The 14402-nt window shown below is 41.0% G+C and overlaps 1 protein-coding gene across 1 annotated transcript in view; it reads left to right on the plus strand.

Moving 5' to 3' along the window:
* The window catches only part of LOC106612532 (CUB and sushi domain-containing protein 1), a 556683-nt gene that overhangs the window by 455168 nt on the left and 87113 nt on the right, over positions 1-14402 (plus strand). The window contains exons 35-37 of the mRNA XM_014213739.2: positions 31-155; positions 605-701; positions 14125-14229. Of these exons, the coding sequence (XP_014069214.2) occupies positions 31-155; positions 605-701; positions 14125-14229 (327 nt within the window). The remainder of the gene's footprint in view (positions 1-30; positions 156-604; positions 702-14124; positions 14230-14402) is intronic.

Genomic DNA, 14402 nt, shown 5'->3' on the forward strand with positions numbered 1-14402 from the left:
TTTTAATTTCCCCTCTGTTTCGCTCCCCAGTTCCATGCAGCGGTAATCTGACAGAGAGAAGAGGCACAATCCTCTCCCCGGGATTCCCAGAACCCTATGGGAACAGCTTGAACTGTGTGTGGAAAATCATTGTCACCGAAGGAGCTGGGATTCAGGCAAGTACAAAAGGGTCAGGTTTGAACTCATCAAAAGCAATAAGTTACTCTGACAGAGAGAAGATAGGGAAAATGTATTTTGAGTGACAGGCTGTAGCACATTTTAACCGCCAGTCATCCTACTGAGAAGAAAATTAAAAATTTGACTGGCAATGTAGGTTTAAATTTGACCTGCTGCCAACAGAAGTAGTTTAAAACCACACAAAAAACAGCTACATTCTTATCGCTATTGATCGTGCAACAATGAGAACAACTTTTTTTCAGAAATATTTCTTACAAAGGCACAGTATAAAACCTGGGTTTATGTTTATAATGCTTTAGCAGGAAAGAAACCTTCCCCTCAATAAAAAGCACCAGTCTCTCAACTAACCATTACACATGCTTGTCCTTTCAGAGAGAAGGCAGGCACATCATTTTTGTCACTCTATTTATTTTTATTTATTTTGCAGATCCAGGTGATGAGCTTTGCCACCGAGCACAATTGGGATTCCTTGGAAATCTATGATGGACGGGACATGACAGCTCCTAAACTTGGAAGCTTTTCAGGTGGAAATTGGATCACTTAATCACGCATTGAACTGCAAGTTTCCCCTTCATTCAATCTGAGAGATCATATCTGTGTGCAATATAATACTTCTTCCGAATTAGGTTTCATGTGTTCTACAGAATTCTTACAGGCCTTTAATTTTGAAGACCACAGTAAAAATGAAACCCACTCATTTTTATCTTCCGTAGTTCCTCCAGGGGACTGAACATTGATCTGGCTCCAATACTTTTCTGTGCCATCTTTTACACAGCAGACCAATGTCCCTATTTTCATGTTGGATGACTAACAGTATCAGCTCCAGAGACCTTTTGAGATCCAGTTGGCTGTCAACTTGGCCTTCATTGCCTCCCTGTTAATTCTAGTAACAGCATTCCCACAACTTAACAGCTGTGTATGCTATCTAATGAAGATTTTGAATGCTATGGCTGTATTAGGCATGATCAGTGATACATATGGGCCTTATTAAAATAGAAAATAGAGGGCACTTCCCCTGTCTGGCAAATGTTTGGGTTTATCAATCTTGACTAGATCCACTAGTTCATGATTTTCAGTGTGTGTATGTCATTTTAAATGAGTCAGTAAGCGAGGCCAGTTGGGGAAGAAGCTAATGACTGACATCTACATTGGGGACAGTTGGGAACTCAGCAACCCTGAACTCACATACCTGGTACACCAGTGGGGGGAGGGTGTCTTGACTTAATTAAGTGTGTCTTCCTTTAGCCTAACCTGATCATGCTAAATGAGAACTGATAGGTGTTAGCCCAGTGGACGTGTTAAACTGTGGGAGATTTCCATGGCATGTTTTAAGTTCTCAAGCCTTCCTATCTTTGGTCTTTAAGGATGTACTCCTGTGGGTCAAAACTACACATCCTTAGATGTAGATTGTAGAATGGGTGCAAAAATATAATAATAATAAACAAAATAAAATATATCTACAGTACCAGTCAAAAGTTCGGACACCCCTACTAATTCAAGGGTGTTTCTTTATTTTACTATTTTATGCATTGTAGAATTATAGTGAAGACATCAAAACTATGAAATAACACAAATGGAATCATGTAGTAAGCAAAAAAGTGTTAAAGAAATCAAAATATATTTTATATTTGAGATTCTTCAAAGTAGCCACCCTTTGCCTTGATAACAGCTTTGCACACTCTTGGCATTCTCTCAACCAGCTTCACCTGGAATGCTTTTTTCCCCACATATGCTGAGCACTTGTTGGCAACTTTTCCTTCACTCTGCAGTCCAACTCATCCCAAACCATCTCAATTGAGTTGAGGTCGGGTAATTGTAGAGGCCAGGTCATCTGATGCCGCACTCCATCACTCTCCTTCAAATAGCAATTACAAAACCTGGAGGGTTGTTGGGTCATTGTCCTGTTGAAAAACAAATGATAGTCCCGCTAAGCACAAACCAGATGGGATGGCGTATTGCTGCAGAATGCTGTAGGTAGCCATGCTGGTTAAGTGTGCCTTGAATTTGAAAGAAATCACTGAGAGTGTCACCAGCAAAGCACCCCCACACCATAACAACTCCTTCTCCATGCATCACGGTGGGAACCACACATGCGGAGATCATCCGTTCACCTACTCTGTGTCTCACAAAGACACGGTGGTTGGAACCAAAAATCTAATTTGAACTCATCAGACCAAAGGACAGATTTCCACCGGTCTAATGTTCATTGCTCGTGTTTCTTGGCCCAAGCAAGTCTCTTCTTTTTATTGGTGTCCTTTAGTAGTGGTTTCTTTGCAGCTAATCGACCATAAAGGCCTGATTCACACAATCGCCTCTGAACAGCTGATGTTGAGATGTGTCTGTTACTTGAACTCTGTTAACCATTTATTTGGGCTGCAATTTCTGAGGCTGGTAACTCTAATGAACTTATTTTCTGCAGCAGAGGTAACTCTGGGTCTTCCTTTCCTGTGGCGGTCCTCATGAGAGCCAGTTTCATCATAGCGCTTGATGGTTTTTGCAACTGCACTTGAAGAAACTTGAACATTTCTTGAGATTTTCCGTATTGCCTGACCTTTACGTCTTAAAGTAATGATGGACTGTTGTTTCTCTTTGCTTATTTGAGCTGTCCTTACATTTACATTTACGTCATTTAGCAGATGCTCTTATCCAGAGCGACTTACAAATTGGTGCATTCACCTTATGATATCCAGTGGAACAACCACTTTACAATAGTACATCTATATCTTTTTTTTTGGGGGGGGTTAGAAGGATTACTATATCCTATCCCAGGTATTCCTTAAAGAGGTGGGGTTTCAGGTGTCTATGGAAGGTGGTGATTGACTCCGCTGTCCTGGCGTCGTGAGGGAGCTTGTTCCACCATTGGGGTGCCAGAGCAGCGAACAGTTTTGACTGGGCTGAGCGGGAACTGTGCTTCCGCAGAGGTAGGGGGACCAGCAGGCCAGAGGTGGATGAGGTAGGTCCTTGCCATAATATGGACTTGGTCTTTTACCAAGTAGGGCTAACTTCTGTATACCATACCTACCTTGTCACAACACAACTGATTGGCTGAAACGCATTAAGAAGGAAAGAAATTCCACAAATTAACTTTTAACAAGGCACACCTGTTAATTGAAATGCATTCCTGGTGACTACCTCATGAATAGAGGTCGACCGATTAATCGGAATGGCTGATTAATTAGGGCCGATTTCAATTTTTTATTACAATCGGTAATCTGTGTTTTTGGACACCGATTTGCCGATTTTTTTATTTCTTTTATTATGTTTTACACCTTTATTTAACTAGGCAAGTCAGATTAAAAACACATTCTTATTTTCAATTACGGCCTAGGAACGGGGGTTAATAACTGCCTTGTTCAGAGGCAGAACAACAGATTTTTACCTTGTCACCTCGGGGATTCGTTTTTGCAACCTTCCGGTTACTAGTCCAACGCTCTAATCACCTGCCTTACTTTGCACTCCACGAAGAGCCTGCGTGGCAAGCTGACTACCTGTTACGCAAGGGCAGCAAGAAGCCAAGGTAAGTTGCTACCTAGCATTAAACTTATCTTATAAAAAACAATCAATCTTAACATAATCACTAGTTAAACTAGTAATATCATCAACCATGTATAGTTAGATAAAGTGTCCTGCGTTGCATATAATCGATTCGGTGCCTGTTAATTTCTCATCGAATCACAGCCTACTTCGACAAATGGGTGATGATTTAACAAGCGCATTTGCAAAAAAAGCACTGTCGTTGCACCAATGTACCTAACCATAAACATCAACGCCTTTCTTTAAAATCAATACACAGTTATTTATTTTTAAACCTGCATATTTAGTTAATATTGCCTGCTAACATGAATTTCTTATAACTAGGGAAGCAACGTTGTTTCACTTCTCTTGCGTTCCGTGCAAGCAGTCAGGTGATATACAGCAGTTTGGGCCGCCTGGCTCATTGTGAACTGTGTGAAGTCCATTTATTCCTAACAAAGGCCGTAATTAATTTGCCAGAATTGTACATAATTATGACATAACATTGAAGGTTGTGCAATGTAACAGGAATATTTAGACTTAGGGATGCCACCCGTTAGATAAAATACGGAACGGTTCCGTATTTCACTGAAATAATAAACGTTTCGTTTTCGAAATGATCGTTTCCGGATTCGACCATATTAATGACCAAAGGCTCGTATTTCTGTGTGTTATTATGTTATAATTAAGTCTGATTTGATATTTGATAGAGCAGTCTGACTGAGCGATGGTAGGCGCTGTTTATGACTTCAACCCCCGAGATTAGGCTGGTGTAACTGATGTGAAATGGCTAGCTAGTTAGCCTGTTAGGGCTAGGGGGCAGTATTGACACGGCTGGATAAAAAACATACCCGATTTAATCTGGTTACCACTCCTACCCAGTAACTAGAATATGCATATACTTATTACATATGGATAGAAAACACCCTAAAGTTTCTAAAACTGTTTGAATGGTGTCTGTGAGTATAACAGAACTCAAATGGCAGGTCAAAACCTGAGAGATTCCTTTACAGGAAGTGGCCTGTCTGACCATTTCTTGAACTTCTTTTCCATCTCTATCTTTTACTAAGGATCTCTGCTCTAACGTGACACTTCCCACGTCGTCCATAGGCGCTCAGAGCCCGGGAAAAAACAGAATGTCGTCATTCCAGCCCCAGGCTGAAACACATTATCGCCTTTCTCAAGTGGCCGATCAAGGGACTCTGGGCTTATGCGCGTGACCCGACCGCCCCCGCCTTTGTGATTTTTTCCTCTGTTTGCCGAAAAGGAGATTCCCTGTCGGAATATTATCGCTTTTCTACGAGAAAAATGGCGTAAAAATGGATTTTAAACAGCGGTTGACATGCTTCGAAGTACGGTAATGGAATATTTAGAATTTTATTGTCACGAATTGCGCCATGCGCGCGACACTTCTTTACCATTTCGGATAGTGTCTGGAACACACGAACAAAACGCCGCTATTCGGATATAACGATGGATTATTTTGGACCAAACCAACATTTGTTATTGAAGTAGCAGTCCTGGGTGTGCATTCTGACGAAGACAACAAAAGGTAATCAAACTTTTATAATAGTAAATATGATTATGGTGAGTGCTAAACTTGCCGGGTGTCTAAATAGCGAGCCCGTGATGCCTGGGCTATGTACTTAGAATATTGCAAAATGTGCTTTCACCAAAAAGCTATTTTAAAATCGGACATATCGAGTGCATAGAGGAGGTCTGTATCTATAATTCTTAAAATAATTGTTATGCTTTTTGTGAACGTTTATCGTGAGTAATTTAGTAAAATGTTAGCGAATTCCCCGGAAGTTTGCGGGGGTATGCTAGTTCTGAACGTCACATGCTAATGTAAAAAGCTGGTTTTTGATATAAATATGAACTTGATTGAACAAAACATGCATGTATTGTATAACATAATGTCCTAGGGTTGTCATCTGATGAAGATCATCAAAGGTGAGTGCTGCATTTAGCTGTCTTCTGGGTTTTGGTGACATTATATGCTGGCTTGAAAAATGGGTGTCTGATTATTTCTGGCTTGGTACTCTGCTGACATAATCTAATGTTTTGCTTTCGTTGTAAAGCCTTTTTGAAATCGGACAGTGTGGTTAGATTAACGAGAGTCTTGTCTTTAAATAGCTGTAAAATAGTCATATGCTTGAGAAATTGAAGTAATAGGATTTTTAAGGTTTTGAAAATCGCGCCACAGGCTGCAAGTGGCTGTTACGTAGGTGGGACGCAAGCGTCCCACCTAGCCCATAGAGGTTAGCGGGGTGCGCGCTAATAGCGTTTCAAACGTCACTCGCTCTGAGACTTGGGAGTGGTTGTTCCCCTTGCTCTACATGGGTAACGCTGCTTCGAGGGTGGCTGTTGTCGATGTGTTCCTTGGTTCGAGCGAGGAGAGGGACGGAAGCTATACTGTTACACTGGCAATACTAAAGTGCCTATAAGAACATCCAATAGTCAAAGGTATATGAAATATTGAAGACTCATGTTAAAAGGAACCACCAGCTTTCATATGTTCTCATGTTCTGAGCAAGGAACTTAAACATTTACATTTAAGTCATTTAGCAGACGCTCTTATCCAGAGCAACTTACAAATTAAACATTAGCTTTTTTACATGGCACATATTGCACTTTTACTTTCTTCTCCAACACTTTGTTTTTGCATTATTTAAACCAAATTGAACATGTTTCATTATTTATTTGAGGCTAAATTGATAGTATTTATGTATTATATTATTATATTAAGTTAAAATAAGTGTTCATCCAGTATTGTTGTAATTGTCATTATTACAAATAAATAAATGTAAAAAAATCGGCCGATTAATCGTTATCGGCCTTTTTGGTCCTCCAATAATCGGCATCGGTATCGGCGTTGAGAAAAATCATAATCGGTCGACCTCTACTCATGAAGCTGGATGAGAGAATGCCAAGAGTGTGCAAATTTGTCATCAAGGCAAAGGGTGGCTACTTTGAAGTATCTCAAATATAGAAAATAGTACAAATAAAGAAAAACCCTTGAATTAGTAGGTGTGTCCACATTTTTGACTGGTATATATATGCCACTCGCACTTGATGCCTCCCACTAGCACTGACTTTGTTGATAGCTACTTCATTACTATAACTAAGGAAATGTGGTTGTCCCACCTAGCTATCTTAAAATGAATGCACTAACTGTAAGTTGCTCTGGATAGAGCATCTGCTAATTGACCAAAATGTAAATGTAAAATGTGCATATCTGTTAGCCTGGTCTCCCCAGCAGGAGAGTAAGAAGGGAGTCTTCTGCAGGGGGAATGGGGGATTAACCTTTTTTTGTACCTCCCAATGGAGATACATGTGGCCATGTCTCAAACAATGCCTTCTACAAGTCTGTAATGAACTCTGCTAGTGTCTTGACCCCCGGCTTACCAAAGGTCAGGCAACTATGGAGTTCAGTTGCTGGAACAGAGCAAATGGAATGGCATCAAACACATGGAAATTTTGTGTTTGATGTATTTCATGCCATTCCTCCTATTCCACTCCAGCCATTACCACGAGCCCGTCCTCCCAATTTAAGGTGCCACCAACCTCCTGTGATGGAGTTGTGTGTCCTTTAAGGCAAAGTGTTTATGCCCAGATCTCATGCTGAATATATTGGTTCACTTTCCACCACCGAAAAAAATGTTGTCTGGCCCATCTTGCGAATTAATAAATAATGATGCCAGAGAGCACCTGGTGATGGGTGCATAAGAATCTGAAGGAAAATGCAATGCTAATTTGGCTCCATTTTGAGCTTGGTTGTCCAGATGGCACAGCCACTGAGTCATCTCTAACACTGGTGAAATATCTCCAAATCAGCAATCAGTGACATTAGGAGGGGATAAGAGAGAGATGGGAGGGGTGAAGACCGTATTGTGTGCGATGACACATTAAGATGCACAGTTTCCTCCATCGTTGTGTGGTCCACCTTTACATCCTTGACACCCTCACCCATTATAATCAGGCTTTTCATTCTACTTTTAGTAACAAATCCATTAGGATAATTCTCTTAATTAAACTGTCAAAAATGCTTTGTGTTCTCTGTCTCCCTTTGCATGATGTATCATATAGGATTAATCACACTTCACCAAATACCAATTCAATTACAATTGAATGAGTTATCTTTTTTTTGTTTACCTCTAGTTTTACCACTATCACCTTTACCACTATTAACAGTAGTCTGTAAAACGTGCAAATTATGAGGATATGCTGTTGAAAAATTGGTAGGTAAAGATAGGTAAAGATCAAGACAAAGGTGATGATCGTGGACTACAGGAGAAGGAGGGCTGAGCACTCCCCCATTCTCATCGACGGGGTGTAGTGGAGCAGGTTGAGAGCTTCAAGTTCCTTGGTGTCCACATCACCAACAAACTATCATGGTCCAAACACACCAAGACAGTAGTGAAGAGGGCACGACAATGCCTATTTGTCCTCAGGAGACTGAAAAGATTTGGCATGGGTCCTTGGATCCTCAAAAAGTTCTACAGCTGCACCATCGAGAGCATCCTGACTGGTTGCATCACCGCCTAGTATAGGAACTGCTCTGCCTCCGACTGCAAGGCGCTACAGAGGGTAGTGCGTACGGCCCAGTACGTCACTGAGACCAAGCTTCCTGCCATCCAGGACCTCTATACTAGGCGGTGTCAGAGGAAGGCCCTAAAAATTGTCAAAGACTCCAGCCACCGTAGTCATGGACTGTTCTCTCTGCTACCGCACAGCTAGCAGTACCAGAGCAACAAGTCTAGGTCCAAAAGGCTTCTTAAGAGCTTCTACCCCCAAGCCATAAGACTGCTGAACAGTTAATCAAATGGCAGCTATTTACATTGACCCCCTCCTTTTTCTATGCAGCTTATTATCTATGCATAGTCACTTTACCCCTACCTGCATGTACATATCTCAATTACCTCGACTAACCTGTCCCCCCACACATTGACTCGGTACCGGTACCCCCTGCATATAGCCTCGTTATTGTTATTTTATTGTTGCACTCTTCTTTTTTTTGTAAATATTTTCTTAAAACTGCATTGTTGGTTATGGGCTTGTAAGTAAGTAAGTAAGTAAGCATTTCACAGTAAGCTCTACTACACCTGTTGTATTCAGCACGCGACAAATACAGTTTGATTTGATTTAAACGTGATATTTGTTGACAAAGTCTCTGTCCAATTACTCTAGCTGCTGTCGTTGCATAGCTTGGTATTCCTAGACTGGAACATGAGTAACACATTGTGGCTTTAATGACTTGCGGTGAATACTTACATTTGAAGCATGATTAATTTGTGATTGATGGAAATATAGGACTCCGAAGTTGCTCATTTACTGTTGCCGTCCCTAGATAGTGACAGTTTGTCTGCATACCTTTCTCATTCTGTGGCTTTGGCATTTATTGATAGTTTTGCTTCATCATGTTTTGAGATGAATGCCCAATGGTTAATGTTGATCTTTAAAAAAAATTGTACTTCATGATTGGTTTTCCTTGTAAACATTTCAACCAAAGGAGCCATAATTACAAAAATAAATTTACCCTGCTTCCTGGCTGAAAGTTCACATCAAGAATTTCTTAAATCATAGCACGGTTCTAGACTCCCTAATCACATGTACGTTCTAAATGTGCCAGATTTAATCCCACAAAACACATTTTAAGGTCATGTGATTTATCTGACAAGCTCTAGAAATGCTGGAGATGCCTGTCTCACTAATATAAATGATGGACCTCTGAATAGCTGGACAGTGGATGAGCTCTACAGAGCTGTCAAACTTAATCCCAAAATTATTAGTCAAGTCATTCAAGCGTAAAGAAGCATTTTACAGACCCCAATCATCAGCATAATGGACTATCTTATACCTTCCCGTTCTTCTACTGCCATACTATGCTGGATCCCATTACATTACAGAAGCCCATTGCAAAGTGGGTGGCTCACTAACATGATTTGCAGGTGACCATATGTTAATATCTATCAAGTCAGTATTTTCCAGGAGAGCTTTATTAATTTAATCAGATTAATTAATGTGAATGAATATAAACGTTGTTCGTATTTGGTCAGTCAACAGTTTGTCATGAGTGAGTAAAGGGTATTTTGCCATCTCATAGCATAGCTCTAAAACCTGTGAAGATGGCTCGATTGGAGGATAAACATGTAATATGTTTGACATTGTTGAAAAGCATAACAATTATCATTTTCTTTAACTATGTCAAAGAACTTGTGAGCTGGGGTTTGAACATAATATATAAGCCTGCTAGTGAACTGGTGTATCAACAGAATTTGTTACTATATCTTTAAACTGCACAGGGGAGTTTCAACATTTCTTTAATAAACTGACTGATGCCGAAGACACCAGAGATGTATTGCTATTAAAAAGTTTGATACAAGTGATGAATGACACTGTTTCAGGTTATATAACAGACTCTTTTTCAACAGCATGTTTGCTTACACATAGTGAACACTATGTTCCGATTTTTAAAGGCACCCTCGAGAGGAAGTTTCCGCCCCTATTTCGACGTAATTCCTGTCCTAGAGAGGAAATGCTTGTTTAGGTTCTACCTCCGAAGAATGACGTATGGCTCCTAATTCATATTCACGAATGGGGGATAGAAACGTGGTGATTTCTACGTGAAGTGGAGAAAAAACACTAGGGCACTGACAGTTGTCAGTGTAGCTAGCTAGAATGCTAACCTGATCTAGCTAGCTAACTACAGGTACTGTAACTGCTCAAATAAATGAAACACCAACATAAAGTGTATTAATAGGGCATTGGACCACCATGAGCTGCCAGACAGCTTCAATGCACCTTGGCATAGATTCTATAGGTGTTTGGAACTCTATTGAAAGGATGCAACACCATTTTCCATGAGAAATTCCATAATTTGTTATCAAATCACATGGTTAGCAGCTGTTAATGCGAGTGTAGCGAAATGCTTGTGGTATTTTGTTGTTGGTGGAAAACGCTGTCACAGGCCGCTCCAGAATCTCCCATAAGTGTTCAATTGGGTTGAGATCTGGTGTTGGTGACTAAGACACACACACACACACACACACACACACACACACACACACACACACACACACACACACACACACACACACACACACACACACACACACACACAACCTTTAAACCCCCTATGCTTCTTTGAGACCCCTCTTTCAAAGTCACTGAGATCTCTTCTTCCTGCCATGGTAGCCAGAATAATGGGCATTTTTATACATGACCCTAAGCATGGTGGGATGTTAATGGCAAAATTAACTCAGGAACCACACTTGTGTGGAAGCATCTTCTTTCAACATACTTTGTATCCCTCATTTACTTAAGTGTTTCCTTTCTTTTGGCAGTTACATGTAACCTGTATTTTGCCAACCTTATATAGCTAGCTAATCTTATCTGTTGTTGCTAGATTTTTTTTAATACACCGTATTAAAAAACATTGCCAGCTGGCTCGGCTGGTTCTGGAGCTGGATTTGTCATAAGCATTTTGGGCAAACTTTGCCACAGACGGATAGGGAAACCAATATATTTGACATCTATTGTTATCTCTAAATTTCTTCCATAAATTGTGGCCACGAATCCACCTCAGAAATAGTTTGAAAGAATACGATGAAGCTCCGGTAATATGAATAAGTATTGAACGGTTTGTGATAAAGACATGCTTTTCTACATTGTAGTGGACATGGTGCAAACTTTGGTTGGCTGCTTGAGGCTGCGGTACAGCAAAGCCAAGTTAGCCCATGCTTATGGTTCTCACAGGGGAAGTGGAATGATAGGCTACAAGAAATTTACTCATGATGCACGCCGCAAATGATACACTATATGACCAAAGTATGTGGACACCTTCTCGTCGAACATCTCATTCCAAAATCATGGGCATAAATATGGGGTTGGTCCCTCCCTTGCTATAACAGCCTCCACTCCTTTGGGAAGGCTTTGGAACTAAGGGGCCTAGCCCAAACCATCAAGAAACAGGCCCAGACCAATATTCCTCCTCCACCAAAATGTAAAGTTGGCAGTATGCATTCAGGCAGGGAGCATTCTCCTGGCATCCGCCAAATCCAGATTCATCTGTGGGATTGCCAGATGGTGAAGCGTGATTGACGGCGAGCAATACACCACTCCAGCTAACGCTTGGCATTGCGCATGATGATCTTAGGCTTATGTGTGGCTGCTCGGCCATGGAAACCCATTTCACGAAGCTCCCGACGAACAAGGGGTGTGAATATTTTCTGAAGGCACTGTATATACAGTTTATATTTTGTAATACAAGCAAGCTCAAAAATTAAGTGAAACTTTTAAAATGATCCTTTTCATGTAAAAAAAAGTGGGGGTGCAAACTTGTCTCAGGAGCCCAAATGGACGTTGAAAGGCTATTTGGCTCAGCTCAATCATGACTCGTGAAGAGGGAGAACTTTGCAGGTGTTTCTGATTAATTGACAATGCCATGCTGGTGGGTGGTAACTTTCAAACTAAGCCCAGCCCTGAAACGAAACGTAGTCAGATAAGTATTTGCATGTCATCTCATAGGAAAAGACATGGCATTGACACGGATTTCCATGAATTTTCCACATCAAGCTCAAATGTATCATACTTTGACTAAAACAATGACTTATTGACTTAAATCGTTGCGCAACATCATAGGTAAGCTCTGGGAATTATCTTTCATCAGTTGTGGGTGTTTAAATTGTACTTTTCCCCTAACAGTGGTCAGATGGTTGACTGCCCCTTGGAAGCCTTTGCCTGACTAACCAGTGTCTGTATGTAGCCTCGCTACTTTTCAATCGATCACTGCCCGCACCTGCTCGCCCGTCCAGCATCACTACTTTGGATCGCTTTGACTTAGAATACATAGACAACTACAAATACCTTGGTGTCTGGTAGACTGCAAACTCTCCTTCCAGACTCACATTAAGCATCTCCAATCCAAAATTACATCTAGAATCGGCTTCCTATATCGCAACAAAGCATCCTTCACTCATGCTGCCAAACACACCCTCGTAAAACTGACCATCCTACCGATCCTCGACTTCGGTGATATCATAAGGTGAATGCACCAATTTGTAAGTCGCTCTGGATAAGAGCGTCTGCTAAATGACGTAAATGTAATCTATAAAATAGCCTCCAACACTCTACTCAACAAACTGGATGCAGTCTATCACAGTGCCATCCGTTTTGTCACCAAAGCCTCATACACTACCCACCATTGCGACCTGTGCGCTCTCGTTGGTTGGCCCTCGCTTCATACTCGTCGCCAAACCCACTGGCTACAGGTTATCTACAAGTCTCTGCTGGGTAAAGCCCCGCCTTATCTCAGCTCACTGGTAACCATAGCAGCACCCACTCGTAGCACGCGCTCCAGCAGGTATATCTCACTGGTCACCCCCCAAGCCAATTCCTCCTTTGGTCGTCTTTCCTTCCAGTTCTCTGCTGCCAATGACTGGAACGAACTTCCAAAATCTCTGAAGTTGGAGACTCATATCTCCCTCACTAGCTTTAAGCACCAGCTGTCAGAGCAGCTCCCAGATCACTGCACCTGTACATAGCCCATCTGTAAACAGCCGATCTATCTACCTACGTCATCCCCCATACTGTATTTATTTATTTATCTTGCTCCTTTGCACCCCAGTATCTCTACTTGCACATTCATCTTCTGCACATCTACCATTCCAGTGTTTAATTGCTACATTGTAATTACTTCGCCACCATGGCCTATTTATTGCCTTAACTTACCTCATTTGCACTCACTGTATTGTTGTTGTTTTCTTTTGATCTACTGTATTATTGACTGTATGTTTTGTTTATTCCATGTGTAACTCTGTGTTGTTGTATGTGTTGAATTGCTACGCTTTATCTTGGCCAGGTCGCAGTTGCAAATGAGAACTTGTTCTCAACTAGCCTACCTGGTTAAATAAAGGTGAAAAAAAAAAAATAGCCTCGCTACTGTATATAGCCTGTCTTTTTACTGTTGTTTTATTTCTTTACTTACCTATTGTTCACCTAAAACTTTTTTGCACTATTGGTTAGAGCCTGTAAGTAAGCATTTCGCCTGTTGTATTCGGCGCACGTGACAAATAAACTTTGATTTGATTTGAAGAGCGCTCTCCCCTGGGAGATCAGTTCTTGCTGAAGATCAGCGACAAACTTCAATGACCACTGCCTGTCAGAATTTATCAGCATATTTTTGATTCCTCTTCCTCTCTTTCCCATTTGTTTATTTTGGTTGAGTTCCAAAAAGGATTGTATTTTATAAAGGAGGAAAAAAGTCCATAGAATAGCAAACAGCTGTTCATCTTATTCTGTTTTGGCAATCAATATAAACTGTAGTCATTTGACAAACCAATCCTCAAGAGAACATCCATATATAATCAGTAGTGCAAATTGACTTCTTTCAACAGTGAGATGAAAGTGGATTTATTCTGTGATGCATTTCAGGTACAACTGCTCCAGCCTTGCTGAATAGTACCTCCAACCAGCTCTACCTTCACTTCCAGAGTGATATCAGTGTTGTTGCTGCTGGATTCCACCTTGAGTACAAAAGTGAGTACAGTGTGTCTCATTGTGAAACGTTAATTATCTCCATACCCTCTGCCACTGTGAAGAAAAAAAAGGAATACACAATATTTCCCCTTTGCAAATTACATTTTGCTTAAACACTCTCTATCTCTCTCACTCCCTCCCCCCTCTCTCTCTCTGTGCATCCTTGTTTATAA

The sequence above is a fragment of the Salmo salar genome, chromosome ssa01 (genome assembly GCF_905237065.1).
Source record: "Salmo salar chromosome ssa01, Ssal_v3.1, whole genome shotgun sequence".
NCBI classification, from domain to species: Eukaryota; Metazoa; Chordata; class Actinopteri; order Salmoniformes; family Salmonidae; genus Salmo; species Salmo salar.